The 25850-nt window shown below is 48.3% G+C and overlaps 1 protein-coding gene across 1 annotated transcript in view; it reads left to right on the forward strand.

Annotated features, from left to right (window-relative positions):
* The first annotated feature begins 6 nt into the window (after positions 1–6).
* Positions 7–25850, forward strand: part of LOC149439021 (myosin-10) — a 64711-nt gene continuing 38867 nt past the window's right edge. The window contains exons 1-9 of the mRNA XM_089659565.1: positions 7–118; positions 2276–2428; positions 4333–4506; positions 8961–9134; positions 11326–11440; positions 18645–18838; positions 20513–20634; positions 21996–22065; positions 22167–22327. Coding sequence (XP_089515691.1) covers positions 29–118; positions 2276–2428; positions 4333–4506; positions 8961–9134; positions 11326–11440; positions 18645–18838; positions 20513–20634; positions 21996–22065; positions 22167–22327 — 1253 coding nt within the window. The 5' untranslated portion in view covers positions 7–28. The remainder of the gene's footprint in view (positions 119–2275; positions 2429–4332; positions 4507–8960; positions 9135–11325; positions 11441–18644; positions 18839–20512; positions 20635–21995; positions 22066–22166; positions 22328–25850) is intronic.

Here is a 25850-nt window from a genome sequence, read left to right on the forward strand (position 1 = left end):
CGCACAGAAACTCTGCCACCTGCTGGGCATGAATGTAATGGAGTTCACCCGAGCCATCCTGACCCCGCGCATCAAAGTGGGCAGAGACTACGTACAGAAGGCACAGACAAAGGAACAGGTGAGCCGCTGCCGTCACCCCAAAATGTTTTTTATAGACAACAATATTTTTTACTTTCTGCTGTAAAACATGTCAAGTGAAAAAAAAAATATATAAATGAAAGAGAGACCGAAAATTTGGAGGGAACATTTTTTTTTTCTACTTTCTATTAGAAAAAAAAAGGGCCAAAATGTATTCTGCGACATGTCTATGGTTATATCACCATCAATGTACACAGCGCTTTACATATATATTGTACATTCCCATCAGTCCCTAACCCTCAAGGGGCGTACAATCTAAGGTCCCTAACCCTCAAGGGGCGTACAATCTAAGGTCCCTGACCCTCAAGGTGCGTACAATCTAAGGTCCCTGACCCTCAAGGGGCGTACAATCTAAGGTCCCTGACCCTCAAGGGGTGTACAATCTAAGGTCAATGACCCTCAAGGTGCGTACAATCTAAGGTCCCTAACCCTCAAGGGGCGTACAATCTAAGGTCCCTGACCCTCAAGGGGCGTACAATCTAAGGTCAATGACCCTCAAGGTGCGTACAATCTAAGGTCCCTGACCCTCAAGGGGCGTACAATCTAAGGTCCCTGACCCTCAAGGGGCGTACAATCTAAGGTCCCTGACCCTCAAGGGGCGTACAATCTAAGGTCCCTGACCCTCAAGGGGCGTACAATCTAAGGTCCCTGACCCTCAAGGGGCGTACAATCTAAGGTCCCTAACTTACATTCATACATACACATACTAGGGACAATTTAGACAGGAGCCAATTCACCCCCAGCATGTCTTTGGAGTGTAGGAGGAAACCGGAGTACCTGGAGGAAACCAATGCAGGCACAGGGAGAACATGCAAACTCCAGGCAGGAGGTGCCGTGGTTGGGATTCGAACCAACGACCCGAGTACTGCAAGGCGGAAGTGCTAACCATTTAGCCACTGTGCTGCCCGTTGTATATTGATTGGTTTTCATAAAAGTTATTTCACTGCACTCCTGTGCACATCACATGCGGTGTGATTGGAGCCGTGCATTTTGTATGGCTGTATTCGCACCACACCAAAAAGGTGCAGGACCCTTTTTTTGGGTCCGCACTAGAATCAGATCGCACGGGTATTCACACCTATGAGATCGGATTCTGCACATCGCACCGCGTTTTGCAGGCCGATTTCAGGATGATGTTAACATACACACCTGCAGTGGTTCACATGAACGGAGTGCGATTCTGATGCAGTGCAGAATTCGCACAGAAAACGCTGAGAATTCCGCACCGCATCAGTGTGAACCCGGGCTAAAGATCAGCTCCTTGTGGTTTAGGCCACATGATTAAAAGATAACTATTGTAACACCCCAACCCACATGGAAGAAAAATATATTTGAAATACTACAATTTTGGCCATATTATATATATATTATATTATTATTATACAGGATTTATGGCGCCAACAGTTTGCTCAGCGCTTTACAATATAACGGGAGACAATACAGCAACAATACAGATCAATACAAGAGGGATAGGAGGGCCTGATCCTGGGAGCTTACAATCTAGGAGATATAATATAAATATATATATATAAAATTATTATTTTTTTTTATTATTTTCTTCAGATTTTTTTAACATATAAAAAAGTCATTTTAACATATATTTTTACATATATTTGTAAATGAATTCCAAAAATGTTGATTTCTATTTTTAAAGGCATACGGTATATTTGAAATGTATTTTTAAAAATATTTTTCATATATTTTGTTATAAAAACGCATTTCAACATGCAGTGTGTGTGTATATGTGTATATATATATATATTTATTGAAATATATTTTTAAATATATTGAATATGGCCAAAATTATTGTATTTCAAATATACGGCAATATATTTGGGGAGAATGTTTTAAAAATATATTTCCAATATATTTTTATTCCATATGGGAACCCCCGCAGTGTTATATGGTTTGTCCCAACCCCTGTAACTGAGGCTTTTGTTGGACAGCTTGGCCTGTTATAGGAAATGGAAAAATTGCAGATCTTCTGTTGGCAGAATAAACAGGTATTAAAAATATGTTGTGGGTAACAAAACTGTTCTATTATTTCCAGTGACCCGCTGTATCAAATATACAACGTTTGACTTTGCCCATAGCTGGAAACATTGGCAGGATTCTTTCATATTCTCTCTCTTTCCAGGCGGATTTTGCCGTAGAAGCTCTAGCCAAAGCAACGTACGAGCGCCTATTCCGCTGGCTGGTCCACCGGATTAACAAAGCTCTGGACCGCACCAAACGCCAAGGAGCTTCCTTCATCGGAATCCTGGACATCGCTGGCTTTGAGATCTTCGAGGTGGGTCAGAGCCGTTCACGTGCCCCTCTGCATATTGTTTGTTTCTCATACCCATCACAAACCACAATACAATACGAGAAGATTTTTCATTTTAATCAGAACTGTAGGTAGTTCTGCTAAATAGAATGATCTTGCCTTTGTTTTACCCTTAAATGGGCTTTAGCCACTTTAAAGTGTTACTAAACCCACAACAGTAAAATCAGTCCGGGGAGAGCGGATATAGTGAATGCAGGGTCCGGGGAGAGCAGATATAGTGAATGCGGGGTCCGGGGAGAGCGGATATAGTGAATGCGGGGTCCGGGGAGACCGGATACAGTGAATGCAGGGTCCGGGGAGAGCGGATATAGTGAATGCGGGGTCCGGGGAGACCGGATATAGTGAATGCAGGGTCCGGGGAGAGCGGATATAGTGAATGCAGGGTCCGGGGAGAGCAGATATAGTGAATGCGGGGTCCGGGGAGAGCGGATATAGTGAATGCAGGGTCCGGGGAGACCGGATATAGTGAATGCAGGGTCCGGGGAGAGCGGATATAGTGAATGCAGGGTCCGGGGAGAGCGGATATAGTGAATGCAGGGTCCGGGGAGAGCGGATATAGTGAATGCGGGGTCCGGGGAGAGCGGATATAGTGAATGCAGGGTCCGGGGAGAGCGGATATAGTGAATGCGGGGTCCGGGGAGAGCGGATATAGTGAATGCAGGGTCCGGGGAGACCGGATATAGTGAATGCAGGGTCCGGGGAGACCGGATATAGTGAATGCGGGGTCCGGGGAGAGCGGATATAGTGAATGCGGGGTCCGGGGAGAGCGGATATAGTGAATGCGGGGTCCGGGGAGAGCGGATATAGTGAATGCAGGGTCCGGGGAGAGCGGATATAGTGAATGCGGGTCCGGGGAGAGCGGATATAGTGAATGCGGGGTCCGGGGAGAGCGGATATAGTGAATGCGGGGTCCGGGGAGAGCGGATATAGTGAATGCGGGGTCCGGGGAGAGCGGATATAGTGAATGCAGGGTCCGGGGAGAGCGGATATAGTGAATGCGGGTCCGGGGAGAGGGGATATAGTGAATGCGGGACCGGGGAGACCGGATATAGTGAATGCGGGGTCCGGGGAGAGCGGATATAGTGAATGCGGGGTCCGGGGAGAGCGGATATAGTGAATGCGGAGTCCGGGGAGAGCGGATATAGTGAATGCGGGGTCCGGGGAGACCCGGATATAGTGAATGCGGGGTCCGGGGAGAGCGGATATAGTGAATGCGGGGTCCGGGGAGAGCGGATTTTTTTTGCTAGAAATTTCTTAGAGCCCCCATACTTTATACATTTTCTAAAAGCAGATGCCCCAAAGAAGAAAATGGTGGATGTTGCCACAGGTGGAGACAGGAGACATCTGGGTCTATTAGAACACTAATGGCTCCTCTGCCTTCCAATGCAGCAATGATAGTGATTGATTAGCTTCATCCTCTGCTACAGTAGCCAGGGAATGACAACCCTGAACTTGAAAGGGACTCATCACAAGTCGTGTATGGGTTCAGTAGTTGCAGTGGGGTTGGGGGGTTGATGTACAGATGTTCCCTGATCACCTCCTGCTCTGTATGTCATGGTCCCCGGGCTCCCTGGAGGTACGGTAGATCCTGGAAACCACCACGGGAAGTGGTGGGATGGGCCAGCACTTCTCACATCTGTAAAAGCTCCCGAGCTGCCCTGTCTGCGTCTGTTGACACAGAGCGAGCGGCTCAGCCCCACCCCCCAATCCTTCGGCGCAGCATTTGATTGACAGCATCGGGAGCTGATTGCTCTGACAGGGAGACAGCAAAAGAAAATAGCATACCTGCTTATGGTTTAGTTTTTCTTTTTTGTTTTTGAATGTATTGTGATTTGTTGAAATGTGAATGCTAACTCTTCCTCTTGCAGCTCAACTCCTTTGAACAGCTCTGCATCAATTACACCAATGAGAAACTGCAGCAGCTCTTCAACCATACCATGTTCATCCTGGAGCAGGAGGAGTACCAGCGGGAGGGTATCGAGTGGAACTTCATCGACTTTGGCCTTGACCTCCAGCCCTGTATTGACCTCATCGAGAGGCCAGTAAGTGTGCACAGCCATTACCTCTGCTGTAGACCTTCATCGATTAAACAGAGCGCTACATGCAGCAATAAAGAAACAAATAGTGCAGCGCTAAAAATACATGAAAATGCATAAAAAACAAAACAAACTCATTGAATGAATAAACAAAAAAAAAAAAGAAAACTCATGAATAAACAAAAAAACAAAACAAACTCATTGAATTAATAAAAAAACAAAACAAACTCATGAATAAACCAAAAAAACAAAACAAACTCATTGAATAAATAAAAAAATAATGTCCAAATTTCTATATATGAGACTCCCAACAAATGAATAAATAAAGTGCCAAAAAAGGAAGCGATCCTCCTCTTGTATCCAGTGTGCGTATCCAAAACACCCCGTTTGCTCCACAAACCACACTGAGGTTTTAAAGTTGAGACTGTGACCCTCACAGTATGTTACTCCAAAGTGCGGCCACCACCAGGCTTGATACCTTCCTAGGAGCTCATCTCGCATTCGCATAAACAGGACCGATGCATTATACATAAAAAAGGCAAAAAGACCACTCCAATAGTGTAAATCCGGCAGATATTTAACGGAAAATCAGTTAAGAACACTTGCATAGATACTGTGCATAAAGGCATAATAAAAAAAAAGACATCCCAGAAATTCCTCGAGGTACAAGCAACACGCTCAATGATGTCACAGCCTTCGGTTCCGCCCAACGCATTTCACCATAAATGACATCATCAGGGGCACAGAGACCAATTAAAGGAGCAAAGGTAACACCAGAATCGGAAGTAATTGAAAGAAACCAAAGCAGCCAGTAAAAAGTAAAATGCCCAAAACTAGTTGAGCATTCAAAAGCCTCACTTATGACATCTTGTGGGCAAAAAAAGAAAATAATAAACAACAGTATAGCAATGACCATAAAAAGGCCATTACTAACCTCTCTAAAAATTTCAAAACCAGTACTGGGTCAAAAAACAATTATATCTGTTTAAAAAAAAAAAAAAAAGGGGGAACCAACCGCAAAATGCTTAAAAATATTTTTAATATTCCGATTTTTCCTTTTTACAAAAAACTCATAAATACATAATAATTAAAAAAAAATGTAATAACCACATGTATAAAAACATCAAAATTCATACACCCTTTCCACCTCAGTGGTAACTGTGATTAATATATGCTTTTACATCCCATTCCACGTTTAAACCGTAGGGGGAAAACGTACGCATCTCATATATCCACCTGGTCTCCCTCTGTGATATTTCTCTCTTAATGAAACCTCCTCTCCAGTTGGGGATATATTTATCAATCCCTAAGAAAAAAGTGCCCTTCGGATTTTTATTATATGCAGAGGCATAATGTTTGGACTGTGTCCTTGGAAGCCTCGTTTAACCCCTTGCCCTCGCAAAGATTTACCCCCCTCCCTGATCAGGCCATTTTTTGTGATACGGCGCTGCGTTACTGACAATTGCGTGGTCATGCAACGCTGCGCCCAAATTAAATTTATGTCCTTTTTTCCCCTCACTAATAGAGCTTTGTTTTGGTGGTATTTGATCGCCTCTGCGTTTTAAGACCGACAATTTTGAAAAAAAAAAAAACCTATATTTTTGACTTTTTGCTATAAAACATCCAGTAAAAAAAATCAAAAAATCTAATTTCATCATAAGTTTAGGCCAATTAGAGGTTACAATCTGCCAAAGAGCACATTGACTGGCCTGAAGAGAAATGGCGCAACACTTTGTGGACTGATGAAAGTAAGATTGTTCTTTTTGGGTCTAGTGGGCGGAGACAGTTTGTCAGACGACCCCCAAACACCGAATTCAAGCCACAGTACACTGTGAAGACTGTGAAGCATGGTGGTGCAAGCATCATGATATGGGGATGTTTCTCATACTACGGTGTTGGGCCTATTTATCGCATACCAGGGATCATGGATCAGTTTGAATCCATCAGAATACTTGAAGAGGTCATGCTGCCTTATGCTGAAGAGGAAATGCCCTTGAAATGGGGGTTCCAACAAGACAACGACCCCAAACACACCAGTAAATGTGCAACATCTTGGTTCCAGACCAACAAGATGGACGTTATGGAGTGGCCAGCCCAATCCCCGGATCTTCATCCAATAGAAAACTTGTGGGGTGACATCAAAAATGCAGTTTCTGAGGCAAAACCAAGAAATAGAGAAGAACTGTGGAATGTAGTCCAATCATCCTGGGCTGGAATACCTGATCACAGGGGCCAGAAGTTGGGTGACTCCATGCAACACAGATGTACAGCAGTTCTCAGAAACAGTGCGACTACAACCAAATATTCATGAAGTCATTCAAAGGAAAGCAAAATCTTCAAACATTTCTCAGTTTATATAGTGAATGTTTGAGTTTGTAAAGAAGAATACAAACACTGCGATTTTTTTGAACCGTCTAATATTCACTTTTCTTCCATTTTTTTAGAGGAACAACACAAATTTGGTCTATTTTTCTTCATGTTGTGATTTGGAATAGAATGTGTCGTGTTCCCAATGCATTTGTGTGGATGGAAATAAAAGCTATTAGAAGGATTTTCAGCTTTATTCACTTTTTTCAACACACTGCTATTATTTTGAACACAACTGTATATGGGGTTTATTTTGCAATTTTTTTCTTTTCTTACGAAAGTGAAGTTACTCTTTAACTCATTGGGGTCAATGGACTTGACCGGCTCATCTCCACAATCCAGTATACTGTAGCAATACCAGTAATGTTCTCTAGAAACACCCGAAGTCCATCCCTGATGGGGTTCATATACTTTGGACTATATGCTGTATATCCTATAAAACCTGAATATGTTTATAAGGACATTCAGTGAGCTCTGACGCCATCTGCTGGAGAAAAGTCGGCTTCGATTCGTGTCTGCATTGGCTCAGTCCGTGGTCTTCACTCTCTGTAGCTGAAAGTATCACTTACAATCGCTCTGATGCTGAATCAGAATACAGGGTCTGCCATACACTTCCTGTTTCTCCTCCAGGACAGGTTGTAGTAATAATGCCAATATTTGAGACTTTAGTTTCAGCCTCTTGCAAGACACATTGATCTCCAACCAAGAGATCAAACGAGCGAACGGTGTCCAGATTCCACACTGACACCAGTGCTAGCAATATCAAGGGAGATGGATGGACGGCTGCGGGGTCACCCAAACAAATTCCTCACATCGAACCGCTCTCCATACAGTGTAGTGAAGGATTAAAACAGAAAAGACGTCATAGTGCAACCTGATAAAACTCAAAGATTTATTCAATACAATATTGCACTTGCATAGATAAGGTGCATAAAGGCAGTATACAAATTCGAAATTCCCGCGGTGTCCTACCACCACATTTCTCCAAAACTGGCGTCCTCTGGGATTGGAGACTCCCCCCTCCTTGCCTAATAAGCGTTAATGAGTGTTTTATGTGCTGCTGTCTACTGAAAATATTTTTGTTCCTTCTCCCTTTACAGGGAGAAGAAACAAAGAGATTTTTCCCTCTGTGTTGTTTGTCAGGGATCTGGACTGTGATTGGCCTGGACCTGCTGACAAAATCCCACTAATTCCAGCAGGAGTCATGGGGGGGGGGTGGTTGGGCGCCCTGTACCAGGAAGAGGCCAACAACGTACGCTTTGTCTGTAGGAGCCACCCCTCCGCAGTACAAGGCGGGCGATCCTGAAGCGATTAAAGCAGAACTTCGGGAAAAAGATTCTCCGTTATGTCCTCCTCCCGGCCCCCCATCCCCAAAGAGATTGCTGGAAAGGGGGTAGCAAGGGGTTAAATGTGCGCCTAGCAATGTGTAATGTGAGTCTTAAGTGCTGCTTTTACTAAAAGATCTCTTTGTTTCTTATCCCTGGCCGAGACCTGCTGACAGATTCCCGCTTTGTACAATCACAGCGGCTGTCATGGGGGCGGGAGGCAGGTAATGGCGCACCAGTATGGGTCGCTTGTCCACCTTTTGCCAAAAAAATGACAAATGCACGCAAATTTGCAGCAAGAAAATGTGCGGCCATTTTTTTTTTCTGTAAATGAAGCTGCACAGCATTGTAACCCCGATCAGTGAATGGTAGGTGCGGTGCACAGGCTCGTGCAGACTCTTCCTCCAGCTCTGTGTCCGTACCAAGTACCAGGCCTTCAGTTAGAGAGCTGGAGGAGGTGCAAATGAACTAGTAGTGCGGTGATCACTTGCGACTTGTAGTTCCTCCATTTACAGGTCTCTGTGAATAAATGAGGCACATGTGCAGGAGGAGAAATGCGCAGCCACGCTATATTCAATGCAGGAGAAGATCCCCGTCAAGCTGTCAGAGGGGGGGAGTGTGGGGGTCGGCTTGCAGCTATGTTACACCCTAAATATGGTCAAGGTGGAGGTAGCCTTTAACCCTTTTTGCTGTTACCATAGACCAGCACTACTTTGCAGAATTTCTGTTCAGCCTTTGTTATCTGGTTTTTTTTTTTTTCCCACCCAGGCAAACCCTCCCGGGGTCCTGGCTCTGCTGGACGAGGAGTGCTGGTTCCCCAAGGCCACAGACAAGACCTTTGTGGACAAGCTGGTGCAGGAACAGGGCACCCACTCCAAGTTCCAGAAGCCACGCCAGCTGAAGGACAAAGCCGATTTCTGCATCATCCATTACGCCGGCAGGGTAGGTGGCTGCGGTGCTTCCTCAGGTATCTTGTCTACTGATCTAATCGTACAGAATACGTTTTGTAGTTCACCTATAGGGGGTTATTTACTAAAGCCGGAGTGTGCAGAATCTGGTGCAGCACTGTATAGAATCCAATCAGCTTCCAGGTTTTATTGCCAAAGCCTAATAGAAGAAGCTGATTGGCCGCCATGCACAACTGCACCAGATTTTGCACTCAGTTATAGTAACATCCACCCCATAGAGCAGCCTTTCTCAACCAGGGTGTCCAGGTGACCTGGGGTGCCTTGAGGTTTCTTCAGGGGTGCCTTGACAAAATGTCTAAACATTGCCCAAAACTTGTATACAAGCCAGCAGGTGGAACAAGCCCGCCTTTTAATTGCACAAAGCCACAGGTTTTCATTGTGCACCATTGCGACCTTCTAGCCGCTGGCGTCCTGACAACCAATGACATCAGTTGATAAGGAGGATGTCAGTTGCCTGCACAGGATCCTGGTTTGACCCTCCCCCACCCCTCTCCATCAGTGCTGGGGTCACATTAGCTCAGTGATGGAGAAAAACTGAGGGAGAAGAGAAACATGGGAATACTAGTCAGTACCGGTGTGCAAAAGTGTATTTGCTTTGGAAGAATAAATCACCTCTAATGTTGGGTGTCCTACATGTGTGGATGTTGCTGCTTTATATAAAACTATTAAAATAATTTTAAAGGGTGCCTCAGGACTCTCCATATTTTAAAGGGTGCCTCGGGACTCTCCATATTTTAAAGGGTGCCTCGGGACTGTCCATAATTTTAAAGGGTGCCTCGGAACTGTCCATAATTTTAAAGGGTGCCTCGGGACTGTCCATAATTTGTAAAGGGTGCCTCAAGACTGTCCATAATTTTTAAAGGGTGCCTCGGGACTGTCCATAATTTTTAAAGGGTGCCTCGGGACTGTCCATAATTTTTAAAGGGTGCCTCGGGACTGTCCATAATTTTTAAAGGGTGCCTCGGGACTGTCCATAATTTTTAAAGGGTGCCTCGGGACTGTCCATAATTTTAAAGGGTGCTTTGGAACTGTCCATAATTTTAAAGGGTGCCTCAGGACTCTCCATATTTTAAAGGGTGCCTCGGAACTGTCCATAATTTTAAAGGGTGCCTCGGGACTGGACATAATTTTAAAGGGTGCCTCGACTGAGTAAAGGTTGAGAAACACTGCCTTAGTCATCTTGTCCCATGGAAATCTATTAGTGAAGGAATATGAATGTATCTTATATACTGGAATTTGCTGCTGTAACCGTCCCTACAAAGCACCCCTTCTGAACTAGAGAGGAACTTCACCCTCCCTAATAAATCCCCATTCCCCCCACTTACCTTTTGGTGATCGTTTTCTGCTGGAATCACACACTTGATAGCCAAAGGGCAGGTCCTATCCTGTGATGCCAGCTTAATTCAGCCACTTTTTAACATCTGCTGGCTTTAATATGGATTAAGTCCAACGAGGTGCATGCCACCTTGTGGACTTCTTTTATTCACAACTTACCATTTTACTGAGCATCGGGGTACAGCTTTCCCAGACTCCCAGCACTCTTGACAGGGGACATGCTACTTTTTCATAAAGCGGCAGCTCTGTCCGCCCCTGCTTTCTGCTGTCCATTCACAGAAGCCTATGTATTTTGTGAATGGGTTTACATAATACAAGGCGCTCTGTGATTTGGCAGGAGGAGAGGAGTGAGTAGGCAAAGTGATTCTGCAGCTGGTGGAGCTGAGACCAGAAGGTTCAGCATTGGGAGCGGTGGAAGTGTAGTGATAGCTATACAACCAGCACTCCATAAAAAGGCAAATTTAAAGGGAAAGTGAATGAGGGGGCATGCATCCTATTGGACTTGACCTTTGGTAAGGCAGCACATCTTACAATCTGGCTGAATTCCTGGTGTTCTGTTTAAGGTGGAATTTCAGCAAGCTTTGTATTGCATTAGACACAGAGAAGTTGCCAACATTTCCATTTACAACTGTATCATCTCTTGTAAGGTGAGGAAGCCAGCCAAGCATTAAAGCATGGCTAAAGCCAAGCATCGGGCCCCGGGCTCCTGCCTAGGTTGCCTGGTGGATGACTCCGCTCTGGTGTGGTGTGCGAGCAGCCAAAACACGGGGCGGAATAGGTCCTGGGTGCATGTTATTGCCAGTTACAGGTTCTGCGTTCCCTCCCTGCAGGTGGACTATAAGGCCGATGAGTGGCTCATGAAGAACATGGACCCTCTGAACGACAACGTGGCCACCCTCCTCCACCAGTCTACAGACAAATTTGTGGCCGAACTCTGGAAAGATGGTAGGAAAATGAAATGTGTTTTTTTTTGTTGGTTTTTTTTTTGTGTAATACTTGTCTTAGCAAAATTCAGACGTCTGTCACAGGAACTTCAAGTGGAACATCAAGTATTTTAGCATTTCTTTTTTTGGGGGGTTTGTTACGTCTCTTGGTGCTCAGGAGTCTGACATGGAAAGGGTTAGGAGGACTTCTTATTCCAGCCTTCTCCATCTGCTCTTTGCACTTTGGACTTCAGCTGCTTCACTGAGAGCCAGGAGCAGCCTGCTTCCATATAAGGGCGTCGCCTACAAGCTGCACTACAGAAGCTGCACTACAGAAGCTGCACTACAGAAGCTGCACTACAGAAGCTGCACTACAGAAGCTGCAGTCATGCTAGTGTTGCAATTAGTGAAGATTTCTATGCTGGAGTGTCACAGAACATCTCATTGATGGGTGAAATCTGGGAAATTCCTTGAACATGAACAGTGCTGTGCTGATTATTTCCAACCTCCTTTTTTGTTTTTCTCTTTAAACGTAGACATACAGACTGTCCAGAGAGCCTCCTTTTATGACCAAATATGTGGAGGTGATATTTTTGTTCATAGATTAGAACTGAATGTAGAGAGCAGCTTTTAGACTAGTGTGCACGCTTGCCGTGGAGATACGGTAGAGTAGGCAGAATCTGCGTAGATGTGCTTCATATCTGTGCCAGGGTTAGGTGCGCATACAGATTGCAGCCGCTCTAGAAATCAATGATGAGGGTGTTGAGCTCTCTGCTTCAAACGTTGGTGGGGCCTAGTCATTTCATTATATGTCTTGCTGACTCCGTGCCCCGTTCCTTCCACCCGCCCGTGCCCCGTTCCTTCCACCCGCCCGTGCCCCGTTCCTTCCACCCGCCCGTGCCCCGTTCCTTGCACCCACCCGTGCCCTGTGCCCCGTTCCTTGCACCCGCCCTTGCCCTGTGCCCCGTTCCTTGCCCCGTTCCTTTCACCCGCCCTTGCCCCGTTCCTTTCACCCGCCCTTGCCCCGTTCCTTTCACCCGCCCTTGCCCCGTTCCTTTCACCCGCCCTTGCCCCGTTCCTTGCACCCGCCCTTGCACCCGCCCGTGCCCCGTTCCTTCCAGCCGCCCGTGCCCCGTTCCTTCCAGCCGCCCGTGCCCCGTTCCTTCCAGCCGCCCGTGCCCCGTTCCTTCCACCCGCCCGTGCCCCGTTCCTTGCACCCGCCCGTGCCCCGTTCCTTGCACCCGCCCGTGCCCCGTTCCTTGCACCCGCCCGTGCCCCGTTCCTTGCACCCGCCCGTGCCCCGTTCCTTGCACCCGCCCGTGCCCCGTTCCTTGCACCCGCGCGTGCCCCGTTCCTTGCACCCGCGCGTGCCCCGTTCCTTGCACCCGCGCGTGCCCCGTTCCTTGCACCCGCGCGTGCCCCGTTCCTTGCACCCGCGCGTGCCCCGTTCCTTGCACCCGCGCGTGCCCCGTTCCTTGCACCCGCGCGTGCCCCGTTCCTTGCACCCGCGCGTGCCCCGTTCCTTGCACCCGCGCGTGCCCCGTTCCTTGCACCCGCGCGTGCCCCGTTCCTTGCACCCGCGCGTGCCCCGTTCCTTGCACCCGCGCGTGCCCCGTTCCTTGCACCCGCGCGTGCCCTGTGCCCCCGTTCCTTTCACCCGCCCTTGCCCCGTTCCTTTCACCCGCCCTTGCCCCGTTCCTTTCACCCGCCCTTGCCCCGTTCCTTTCACCCGCCCTTGCACCCGCCCGTGCCCCGTTCCTTCCAGCCGCCCGTGCCCCGTTCCTTCCAGCCGCCCGTGCCCCGTTCCTTCCAGCCGCCCGTGCCCCGTTCCTTCCACCCGCCCGTGCCCCGTTCCTTCCACCCGCCCGTGTCCCGTTCCTTCCACCCGCCCGTGTCCCGTTCCTTCCACCCGCCCGTGTCCCGTTCCTCGCACCCGCCCGTGCCCTGTGCCCCCGTTCCTTGCACCCGCCCTTGCCCCGTTCCTTTCACCCGCCCTTGCCCCGTTCCTTGCACCCGCCCGTGCCCCGTTCCTTGCACCCGCCCGTGCCCCGTTCCTTGCACCCGCCCGTGCCCCGTTCCTTGCACCCGCCCGTGCCCCGTTCCTTGCAGCCGCCCGTGCCCCGTTCCTTCCAGCCGCCCGTGCCCCGTTCCTTCCAGCCGCCCGTGCCCCGTTCCTTCCAGCCGCCCGTGCCCCGTTCCTTCCAGCCGCCCGTGCCCCGTTCCTTCCAGCCGCCCGTGCCCCGTTCCTTGCACCCGCCCGTGCCCTGTGCCCCGCCCTGTGCCCCCATTCCTTGCACCCGCCCGTGTCCCGTTCCTTCCAGCCGCCCGTGTCCCGTTCCTTCCAGCCGCCCGTGTCCCGTTCCTTCCAGCCGCCCGTGTCCCGTTCCTTCCAGCCGCCCGTGTCCCGTTCCTTGCACCCGCCCGTGCCCTGTGCCCCCGTTCCTTTCACCCGCCCTTGCCCCGTTCCTTTCACCCGCCCTTGCCCCGTTCCTTTCACCCGCCCGTGCCCCGTTCCTTGCACCCGCCCGTGCCCCGTTCCTTGCACCCGCCCGTGCCCCGTTCCTTGCACCCGCCCGTGCCCCGTTCCTTGCACCCGCCCGTGCCCCGTTCCTTGCACCCGCCCGTGCCCCGTTCCTTGCACCCGCCCGTGCCCCGTTCCTTGCACCCGCCCGTGCCCCGTTCCTTGCACCCGCCCGTGCCCCGTTCCTTTCACCCGCCCTTGCCCCGTTCCTTTCACCCGCCCGTGCCCCGTTCCTTGCACCCGCCCGTGCCCCGTTCCTTGCACCCGCCCGTGCCCCGTTCCTTGCACCCGCCCGTGCCCCGTTCCTTGCACCCGCCCGTGCCCCGTTCCTTGCACCCGCCCGTGCCCCGTTCCTTGCACCCGCCCGTGCCCCGTTCCTTGCAGCCGCCCGTGCCCCGTTCCTTCCAGCCGCCCGTGCCCCGTTCCTTCCAGCCGCCCGTGCCCCGTTCCTTGCACCCGCCCGTGCCCTGTGCCCCCATTTCTTGCACCCGCCCTTGCCCCGTTCCTTCCAGCCGCCCGTGTCCCGTTCCTTCCAGCCGCCCGTGTCCCGTTCCTTCCAGCCGCCCGTGTCCCGTTCCTTCCAGCCGCCCGTGTCCCGTTCCTTCCAGCCGCCCGTGTCCCGTTCCTTCCAGCCGCCCGTGTCCCGTTCCTTCCAGCCGCCCGTGTCCCGTTCCTTCCACCCACCCGTGCCCTGCTCCGTTCGCCTTCCACCCACCCGTGCCCTGCTCCGTTCGCCTTCCACCCACCCGTGCCCTGCTCCGTTCGCCTTCCACCCACCCGTGCCCTGCTCCGTTCGCCTTCCACCCTCCGTGCCCTGCTCCGTCTACCTTCCACCCTACACAGACTCGCTCCATCCACCCACCACGGACCCGCTCTTTCCACTCTCCATTACCTGCTGCTTTCCCCGTGATCCATGGCCAAGCATGCATATTTGGGAAGAAGACAAGTTGCTAAAATGACCATAGGTTGGTCTAATTGTTCCCACGTGTTGGACCATCCTTCTGCTTATGTTCACCAGTCTTGGGAAAGATTGCTTGTACAAAACAATCTGCCCATATACAGTACCAATCCTGTGTGGCCCAGAAATCTATAAATACCTCATGCAACATTGTGAGGTTCTATTGAAAAGATCCTCCAGGTACGGGAAATGCACATGCTTGTGACTCGCTCCATCCACCCACCACGGACCCGCTCTTTCCACTCTCCATTACCTGCTGCTTTCCCCGTGATCCATGGCCAAGCATGCATATTTGGGAAGAAGACAAGTTGCTAAAATGACCATAGGTTGGTCTAATTGTTCCCACGTGTTGGACCATCCTTCTGCTTATGTTCACCAGTCTTGGGAAAGATTGCTTGTACAAAACAATCTGCCCATATACAGTACCAATCCTGTGTGGCCCAGAAATCTATAAATACCTCATGCAACATTGTGAGGTTCTATTGAAAAGATCCTCCAGGTACGGGAAATGCACATGCTTGTTTGAGATGGCTCAGTTAGCTCAATCTATATCAAAGGCCAACATTTCTTTTACATTTTTGGATAGTGCAGGGAAGTTTTAAGGTTGCTGACAGGTTTTTGGTCAGGGTCCAATTGTTGAGAACCCTCTCCTGGAGATACAGCAGGAAGAGGAAATTACTCTGAAATCGGAGCACTCCTCTTAGACAGTTGTCACCAGAGCAGGTGTCCCCATTCTAAGTCCTCTCTTCCTGTTCCCGATGACAGCTTGAAATTTTAGACTTTGGTCCCGCCTATTGAGGAACACAGGAAGTCATTAACTGTTGGGCTATATTGCCGCCTACAGAAGGATTGGCAGAGAAAAAAAATAACAGGCCAGCCCAGGATAACCCCTACTACTATCAGCATGCCTCAGTGTTTTGTTAGTGTCCTAGAAGGATGGACATCTTTTCTTCAGCTCTTCTAGGAAAAGTCTCGCCAATCTTTTGCTAGCTTATCTTTCTCTCCATTCAGGATTCTTTGTACCTCGCTGGTTGAATGTGTGTCCACAATGACAACCTTTGCTCAGCTCAGCTTTGGAGTACCATACCTGGTCCCTATTGGACTGGACATCTAGAAGCAGTGACCTTTGGGGGCAGGGTTCCAACGTTGGGTGTATTTGAGACCCTGTTCTGTTAGGACATCGCAGAGCGCTTTCCAGGTCCAGAGCCATTGGCATGGCCTCCATGCTTTCCCTGTCACTGAAGACTCTTGAGATACACTTTTGCTCCCTGCCTTGGAGATGCAACAAGAAGTGAGAGCAAAATGAGACTGAAACAGGTGTCACCAATGGAAGTTTTCCCCTCTCTTCCTGTTGTGGTGACAACCTAAAATTATTACTTTCAGTGGTCATTAATACATATAAACAGGGTGTATCTTCCCAGCAGGGACACAGACAGTAGTAAGGACTTTTTGTAGGATAAAAGGATATGTATGTGGAAATCAGTCCAGATACGGATTTATTTATTGCAATAAAAGTGTTGACAGCCAACGCATTTCAGGAGGTTGTACAAGATTCATCAGGGCTTTAATATTTTATGCAGAAGGGATCTGAACAAATAGCTTCTTAAAGTTGAAAATACAAAACTATCTTTATAGTGGGGAGCACCCTGCAGTACAAGGGGTAAAAATGCTCATTGTTGTCTAGGGCAGGGGTCTGCAAAGTTTCCGAACAATAACCACTTTGCTGTCCTTCAGACTTTAGGGGCCAGACTGTGGCCAGTGAGAGTAGAAAATGCTCTGGTGTCATCGAAATTAAAAGAAATTGAATAGTGCCTGTGGTCAGTTGGAGGGGAAATGGTGCCTCATCACTGGTGTCAGTGGAAGAAATGGTGCCCCATCATTGGTATCCATGGAAGGATTACTGCCCTGTTATTGGGGTCATTGGAAAGAAAAGTGCCTCATCATTGTGTTTCAGTGGGAGGAATAGTGCCCCATCATTGGTGTCAGTGGGAGGAATAGTGCCCCATTATTGGTGTCAGTGGGGGCATAGTGCTCCATCATTGGTATCAGTGGGAGGAATAGTGCCCCATCATTGGTGTCAGTGGGAGGAATAGTGCCCCGTCATTGGTGTCCGTGGGAGGAATAGTGCCCCGTCATTGGTGTCAGTGGGAGGAATAGTGCCCCATCATTGGTGTCAGTGGGAAGAATTGTGCCCCATTATTATTGTCACTGGGAGGAATAGTGCCCCATCATTAATGTCAGTGGGAGAAATAGTGCCCCATCGTTGGTGTCAGTGGGAGGAATGGTGCCCCATCGTTGGTGTCAGTGGGAGGAATGGTGCCCCATCGTTGGTGTCAGTGGAAGGAAGCGTGCCCCATCATTGGTGGTAGTGGAAAGAATAGTGCCCCATCATTGGTATCAGTGGGAGGAATAGTGCCCCATCATTGGTATCAGTGGGAGGAATAGTGCCCCATCATTGGTGTCAGTGGGAGGAATAGTGCCCCATCATTGGTGTCAGTGGGAGGAATAGTGTCCCATCATTGGTGTCAGTGGGAGGAATGGTGCCCCATCATTGGTGTCAGTGGGAGGAATGGTGCCCCATCATTGGTATCAGTGGGAGGAATAGTGCCCCATCATTGGTGTCAGTGGGAGGAATAGTGCCCCATCATTGGTGTCAGTGGGAGGAATAGTGCCCCATCATTGGTGTCAGTGGGAGGAATAGTGCCCCATCATTGGTATCAGTAGGAGGAATAGTGCCCCATCATTGGCGTCAGTGGGAGGAATAGTGCCCCATCATTGGCGTCAGTGGGAGGAATAGTGCCTCATCATTGGCGTCAGTGGGAGGAATAGTGCCCCATCATTGGTGTCAGTGGGAGGAATAGTGCCCCATCATTGGTGTCAGTGGGAGGAATAGTGCCCCATCATTGGTGTCAGTGGGAGGAATAGTGCCCCATCATTAGTGTCAGTGGGAGGAATAGTGCCCCATCATTGGTGTCAGTGGGAGGAATAGTGCCCCATCATTGGTGTCAGTGGGAGGAATAGTGCCCCATTGTTGGTGTCAGTAGAAGCATAGGTCCTCACATCTGTGTGAGGAGTAGTGCCACAAGGGCCAGATAAACACAGGCAAAGGGCCGCAGTTTTGAGACTAATGGTCTAGGGGAAAAAAGTGGAAGTGTGTGGTGTATCCTTCATTCTCTGACCACTAGAGTTGTGGATGGGTTCTCTACGTCCTCAAATACAATGCTGCACTGCTGGTGCTGCATTGTACTTGATGATGTTAGAGCGCGCCCGACAGAACGTGGAAGAGAAGCCGCCATGAGCAGCCAGTCGCATGGAGAGATGGAAGCCTGCGGGGGGAAAAGGAATATGGTAAGAAAAGCTGCTTTTTGGTACTTTGGGTAAAAATGAGCATTTATCCCCTGCAGTGTTGGGGATCCCCTTAGCAAGGGGTAGATATGTTAACCAAAGTTTCCTGTGTTTGCTCTGAGGTTCGTGCGATCTGCACTGTGCAGCTCTCCATGATTGGCAGCTTCAATCGGAGACTGTTACAATCACAATAGGATCGTTCCAGCAACTGTTTCATCTGTTGTCACCAGCAGAAGCAATATTTGAACAAATAGTTGGGGCCGCAGGATGTGGTAAAGCAAATGTAGAGTTGAAATGGGGAACACGCAGAGGAGGTTGCAGACAGAAACCGGGTTGAACCGGCCCCATGGACCCTCAGATTAGTAGTACGACAGTCACTAATGGCCGCATTCTGCTTTGTAGTGGACCGTATCGTGGGCCTGGATCAAGTGGCCGGAATGACGGAGACGGCATTCGGATCCGCCTACAAGACGAAGAAGGGAATGTTCCGAACGGTGGGCCAGCTGTACAAGGAGTCCCTGACCAAGCTGATGGCGACGCTGCGGAACACCAACCCCAACTTTGTGCGATGCATCATCCCCAACCACGAGAAACGAGTAAGTGTGCCATAGGTGGAGGCAGGCGTTGACCTTGGTTCTAGAGGGTGCTGGAATAAAGTTGTGTTGTTTTGAATGTGCTTTACTGATGCTAGGTTTTAGGTGTGTAGCCATCTAGATTCGCATTCAGTTTCTTATTCGGAGGCCTAGACGTGAATTTACTTCTGGCCTTCCCTTCAAGTGGTTGTAAAGGCTCAAGGTTCTCTGCATGAAGGTAATAAACCTTCTGTGCGCACCAGCCCCACTATTACCAAAGCCCCATCATGATCCAGAAATGTGCATGAGAACCTCGGCTCTCCCGGGTCTCTGCCTCCTCATTGGCTGAGATAGTCAGTCACAGCCAGGAGACAGAAGTGGCAGGGCCAAGCTGTGGCTCCGTGTGTGATTGAAAACACGGAGCAGTGGCTCAGGAGTGTGCCTGCTCAGGTGCCCCCATAGCAAGCTGCTTGAGAAAGGAGGAGCCAGGAGAGACGGCAGTGGACCGGAGAAGAAGAGGATCCGGGCTGCTCTGTGCAAAACCACTGCGCACAGCAGGTGAGGAGAACACGTTTGTTGTTTGAACAAATAAGAAAACTGAATCTTTTAGTATTGCTTTCAGTCTTGCACAGGTGTACCGGCTCCTCCCCTTCAGTCTTGCACATGTGTACCGGCTCCTCCCCTTCAGTCTTGCACAGGTGTACCGGCTCCTCCCCTTCAGTCTTGCACAGGTGTACCGGCTCCTCCCCTTCAGTCTTGCACACGTGTACCGGCTCCTCCCCTTCAGTCTTGCACAGCTGTACCGGCTCCTCCCCTTCAGTCTTGCACAGCTGTACCGGCTCCTCCCCTTCAGTCTTGCACAGCTGTACCGGCTCCTCCCCTTCAGTCTTGCACAGGTGTACCGGCTCCTCCCCTTCAGTCTTGCACAGCTGTACCGGCTCCTCCCCTGCAGTCTTGCACATGTGTACCGGCTCCTCCCCTTCAGTCTTGCACAGGTGTACCGGCTCCTCCCCTTCAGTCTTGCACAGCTGTACCGGCTCCTCCCCTTCAGTCTTGCACATGTGTACCGGCTCCTCCCCTTCAGTCTTGCACATGTGTACTGGCTCCTCCCCTGCAGTCTTGCACATGTGTACCGGCTCCTCCCCTGCAGTCTTGCACATGTGTACCGGCTCCTCCCCTTCAGTCTTGCACATGTGTACCGGCTCCTCCCCTGCAGTCTTGCACATGTGTAGCGGCTCCTCCCCTTCAGTCTTGCACATGTGTACCGGCTCCTCTCCTGGAATGAAATGGCTTACTCTGATTTCACTGCACACGGTAAGCTTCTCACGATGCGTTTTTTGGTGCGCTCCAGTGAATTTTTGATGCGTTTTTGACATGTTCCGGTGCGTTTTTTTATGCATTCCAGTTCATTTTTCCCCTCTTTTTCTTTAATTTAAATAGGGACATGGTTGTTCCGGTGCGTTTTTAATGCATTTTACTGCGTTCCAGTACAGTGCAGGAAAAATGCAGCCATACTGGACCTGCAAGCACTGATGTGAACTATGACATTGACAACCCTATCATCTACTTTCTGTGCATTTTGGATGCAGAATAAAAGCAACAAACGCATGCGGTGTGAACTGGCCCTTAGGGTTCACAGTTATTTGGTTTTGATTCTTCCCTCTAACCTTGGCTTCCATTTTTCTCTGTCCTGTACAGGCTGGTAAATTGGACCCCCATTTGGTGCTGGATCAGCTGAGGTGTAATGGGGTTCTGGAAGGGATCCGAATCTGCCGGCAGGGATTTCCCAACCGGATTGTCTTTCAGGAGTTCCGGCAGAGGTACTGTAAACACAAGCGTGTAAAGTGGAGCTTCTTTGGGTTTTTCTGTGATATTTTTTTCTTTGTCCCAATTGTTATTTTCATATCCTTTTTCGATTTCCTTGCTTGTCCTTATTAAACAAAAAATCCTTAGGTCTCATTCACATGTGCTTTGATCCCTGAAGAGCAATCCGTGTTCGGATCACTCATTAGAGAGAATCTGACAGGTGGTGAGGAGGTATTGCATCGCCTCCTCACTGCCTGCTTTAAAGTGGCTGTAAACCTTAGACCTGAAATATGAACCAAGCATTTCCCTCGATAGTGTGTACTTATCTCAATCCAAAGCACTAAGTGTCATTTCTGTCTGCTGCATCCATCTGCTGCTATCAGCATGAATCACTTCTGACAAGTTTTCCTGACACCAAGAGGAAAAAGGTGACAGGGGAGGGAACTCCAGTGCACAGTCTGTGATTGACAGCCTCAGCTATATTGCTTTGTGAAGGGGGGTATGTCCCTTCCTTTCCCTTCCCTCCAATCAGCTCTCAGAGCTCTGCTCACTGAGCTCTACAGTGTGTAACTTTACTTCCCACCCACTGTTTTCTAAAAGCTCAGACAAGCTTTATAAATTCAGAACTTTGAATGGCTGTAGGGAGGAGAAGACCGCATTTAACCAGGTACAACTTTTATAGGATGATTTGTTTCAACTTTGTGCATCACCTGGGGCCAGCCACTTCACTGGTTATATGTCAGGGTATACAACCACTTTAATGCCTTGACCTCCACAGTAGCGTGCTGCAACCCCATGCATTGCACGCGGTTGGGGGGAGCTTGCAGAGCAGTCCCATTCTCTTGAATTGGTTGCATTTGATGGGCACTACACCCACTGAAAGTGATAATTCCTGCTGCAGTATATGTGCACCCCTGGCAGCTAAAGAGGATAGTGGTGGAAGGGGGGACACGAGGGGGGCTGTAAAAGCGTGGCTCAATGCTGGAGTTTTACCATCCCCCAATAATCAGTGTGAACAAGCCCTTACGGCTGGGAATTTGACTTAATTTTTTAACCATCACAATTTTTTAGTTCCATAACTATATTTCCTCCTGGTAATTTTTCCCCTTTCTAGTACAGCGAGGGTTATCTGGTAATTGTAGAATCATGAATCAGTAGACGTTGCAGTGAATTGTGGAACATGTCTGAAACATTGTTTCAAAAATCAAATTCCGCCTAGCAGATGAGTGGAGCCTGGTTGTGGAGTCAAGCTTGGTCATGTGACCACAATTCCCATAGAGATCATAGAGTAGGACTTCGTAGGGTGATAAAAGTGTGTGTACTGGATATCTCATGGATGGAGGCAATTAATGTGTTCCTGTGTTCTGCTCTCCAGGTATGAAATCCTCACCCCCAACTCCATCCCCAAAGGATTCATGGATGGGAAGCAGGCCTGCGAGAGGATGGTAAGAGGAAAACTTTGGTCATGAGAACAGACGAGGTCATGTGATCCTTATGCAGTTACTCTGCCTGCACCTTTTTGCTGACAGTTGGGTTCTCCCTGCAGATCCGGTCACTCGAGCTGGACCCAAACCTCTACCGCATCGGGCAGAGTAAGATCTTCTTCCGCGCGGGTGTGCTGGCGCACCTGGAGGAGGAACGGGACCTCAAGATAACCGATATCATCATTTACTTCCAAGCCGTTTGCCGAGGCTATTTAGCCAGAAAGTGAGTATTAGACTTTGGTACACTGGATGGAAAACTGAAAATTCTGGCTGCTTGGCAGCCATACGTACATAGTTACATAGTTAGTCTGGCTGAAAAAAGACAAAAGTCCATCCAGTTCAACATAAAAAAAAAAAAACTTACAATCCTACACCCACAGTTGATCCAGAGGAAGGCAAAAAAAAACCAGTAAAGCATGATCCAATTTGCTCCTGCAGGGTAAACAAAATCCTTCCTGATCCCCCGAGAGGCAATCGGATATTCCCTGGATCAACTTTACTTATATCCAGTTATATTCTGTGTATCTAAGAAAGAATCCAGGACTTTTTTAAAGCAATCCACTGAGCTGGCTAGAACCAACTCTGGAGGGAGTCTATTCCACATTCTCACAGCTCTTACTGTGCAGAAACCTTTCCGTGTTCGGAGATTAAATTTCTATTTCCTCCAGACGTAAAGAGCGCCCCCTTGTCCTCTGTGATCCGGTGGTTTCAGAATGTTAAGTCACTGACTTGGAAAAGTTCCACTTCCCATGCTGAATACTGGCTCTAGGGCAGCAGCTAAAAAATGATTAAAATTTAAAAAAATGATAAATTATTGAAGCCAACAGCCACGTCATTTACTATTTCAGAAGGTGGTTGTCTTTGTTTTAGCATGCATGCCTATTATTACTAGACCAGGTTCTTGTGTATTAGAAAGCAGACATACTTCACCAACATACCTGTCTATCTTGGAAAGAAAATCCCAGAGTTTGCGAAGTTGTGTGCAAAGCGCCATCCCTTCAGTAAAACATACAAGTGCCATAAAATGCAGTGTAGATTCCTGTACCGGAACCGACCCAGACTGCGCTTGGGTACATCCGTTAGAATATCGCTTCCCCGTCCGAACACCGACCACAGACACCACAACCGACCAAACAAGACTAGACGACACCAGTCTTGAAGTAAACCAGGAGGTAGACTAGATTATTTTAACACAGATACAATATATGGATGAACAAAAGCAGACAAGGGCGCACTCTCATCGTGTATTACCGTGGTACACCCCGTGTTTATTGACCTCTTTAGCATTCTTTGGTATATAAGTGTTGGACCAGCAGGTATACACTTTAGCTCCGAAGAAGGGGATTCGTCTCCCGAAACGCGTCAGATTTTCCCTAATTAGGGCACAGCATTGTATTGGACTGCCATTGCGGACCACTTATTCTGCTTTTATTCTCCTGTGGTTTGTGAGTATATATCTATTTGATTTCACAATAAACGTGGTGTACCACGGTAATGCACGATGAGAGTGCGCCCTTGTTTGCTTTTGTTCATCAGTATCCAGATTTCCCGGTCTTTGAAGGGCTGCACCTCCCCGTTTGGCATTCTGAATTCCTTCTAGTCTGCATGAAGATTTTTAGTGCTGGTTTCGTTTGTTTACAGATACAATATATATACACTCAAGGGGACAATCCCCCCTCCCTGCATAATGACACAGGGTGGGGCAATCTACATTTAGTACCGATACTCACCAACAGACAGTCCCCTCAGGAGGGAGGGCTGCTGGAGACAACCCCCACCAAGCCAATACACATAAACACATACATCCCATAATAGTTTGCTCCCAAGCAAGACACACAATAGAACGCAACCACATAACATCCAACAATCAACAACCCCCCACCCCAATATTAGGACAGATCACCCTGTACCCCTAACAGGCACAGGGTGACTTACACATAATAGGGATATGGGGAGCTGAGACGGGGGTCTCCCCACCTCTCCAAAGTGAGCTGGGTTCCATGGGCCCCCCCACCCAAAGTGACTCCCATCACAATTCCATATCCAGATGTCCCTCCATCGATTTAATTGGACAGCCACTAACCAGCTAGTATTGCTTCTCTATTTAAAAAAAAAAAAAAAGTAAAAAAGCACAGAATTCCTGTAACCCTAGGAAGCTGCTTCTCAGGCCAGCAGATCTCCTCTTCCTTCTCTCATTGCACAGTATTTATATCAACAATCATAGAAAAATAGAACAACACATAGCATACTTCTGCTAGACCAGGTATTTGTGTATGAGAAAGCAGACATACTCACAAACATACCTGTACACAGTTGTTCTCAAAAGTTTGCATCCCCTGGCAGAAATCGTGAAATTTTGGCATTGATGTTGAAAATATGACTGATCATGCCAAAAGACTGTCTAGTGATCATATGAAGCCATTTATTATCACATAGTTGTTTGGCTCCTTTTTAAATCATAATGATAACTGAGCTGAATGGTTGACAGCCAGAAAGAAGCCTTTATTGGGCCAATGCCACAAAAAAGCCCAGTGATGTGTGTCAAGATGTTGTCAGGAATATTGTAATCGGGCTTTTTTTTTTTTTTTGTGTGGCATTGGTGCAGTAAAGGTTTTTTTCTGGCAACTCGACCATGCAGCTCATTTTTGTTCGTATCATCGTATTGTGCTCCTTCAAAACAACCACAACGTCTTTTTCCAGAGCAGCCTGTATTTCTTCTGAGGTTACCTGTGGGGGTGTTTCTTTATATCCCGAACAATTCTTCTGTAAGTTGTGACTGCAATCATTCTTGGTCTGGATACAAAGAAAAACAAACAGAGGGCGCCCCGGCCTAGTGCATTATTGTAAAAAATGTATTGGAAGGATAAAAAGTAAGTATCGTACTCACAATAGGCAAACAGGTCAAAGGCACGACACACTAAACAGTGGTGTCCAATCCACATTGCATATACGTCCAAAAAAAAATGAAACAATGGACTTCCAACAGGCTAACGCGTTTCAAGGTCTCAACCTCTTCCTGGTGGCTCTGAGGAAGAGGTAGAGATCTGGACTACCCAGGTCCTTTGAGGGCAACAAGGAGTGCATTTTCCAGGATATCTGTGATGTTACCATAACCCTAGCCGAGTCCATCCCGAAGTGCAAGAGTACAGAGTTTGCTGTGTTATCGTTCTTGATCAACCTGACCTTGGCTTGGTATCGAGGGATCCCCACATTTTCCACTTCTTAAGTGATTGCACAGTACTGACTGGCATATTCAAGGCTTTGGATATCTTTTTATATCCTTTTTCTTCTTTTAAAGCGCCATTACCTTGTTACGCAGGTCTTTTGACAGTTCTTTTCTGCTCCCCGTGGCTTAGTATCTAGCCTGATCGGTGCATTCACGGGAGAGCTAACAGACTCACTCATTATTTATACAGACACTAATTGCAATTTAAAAAGCCACAGATATGGGAAATTAACCTTTAATTGCCATTTTCACCCTTGCGTGTCTGTACCAAGGCCAAACATTCCAGGGGAGGGAAACCTTTGATCCGGGCCATTTGGGTGATTTCTGTTATAATTTAAAAAGGAGCCAAACAACGATGTGATAATAAATGGCTTCAAGTGATCACTATCATTTAATGAAAGACCGTTATGTGGCATGATCAGTCATATTTTCAATATCAATTCCAAAATTGTGTGATTTCTGCCAGGCTATGCAAACTCTTCAACACAACTGTATCTTGTAACGCAGATCACAAAGTACA

The sequence above is a fragment of the Staurois parvus genome, unplaced genomic scaffold, assembly GCF_062004578.1.
Source record: "Staurois parvus isolate SC_StPar_1 unplaced genomic scaffold, SC_StPar_1.0 ptg001164l, whole genome shotgun sequence".
Taxonomy (NCBI): Eukaryota; Metazoa; Chordata; class Amphibia; order Anura; family Ranidae; genus Staurois; species Staurois parvus.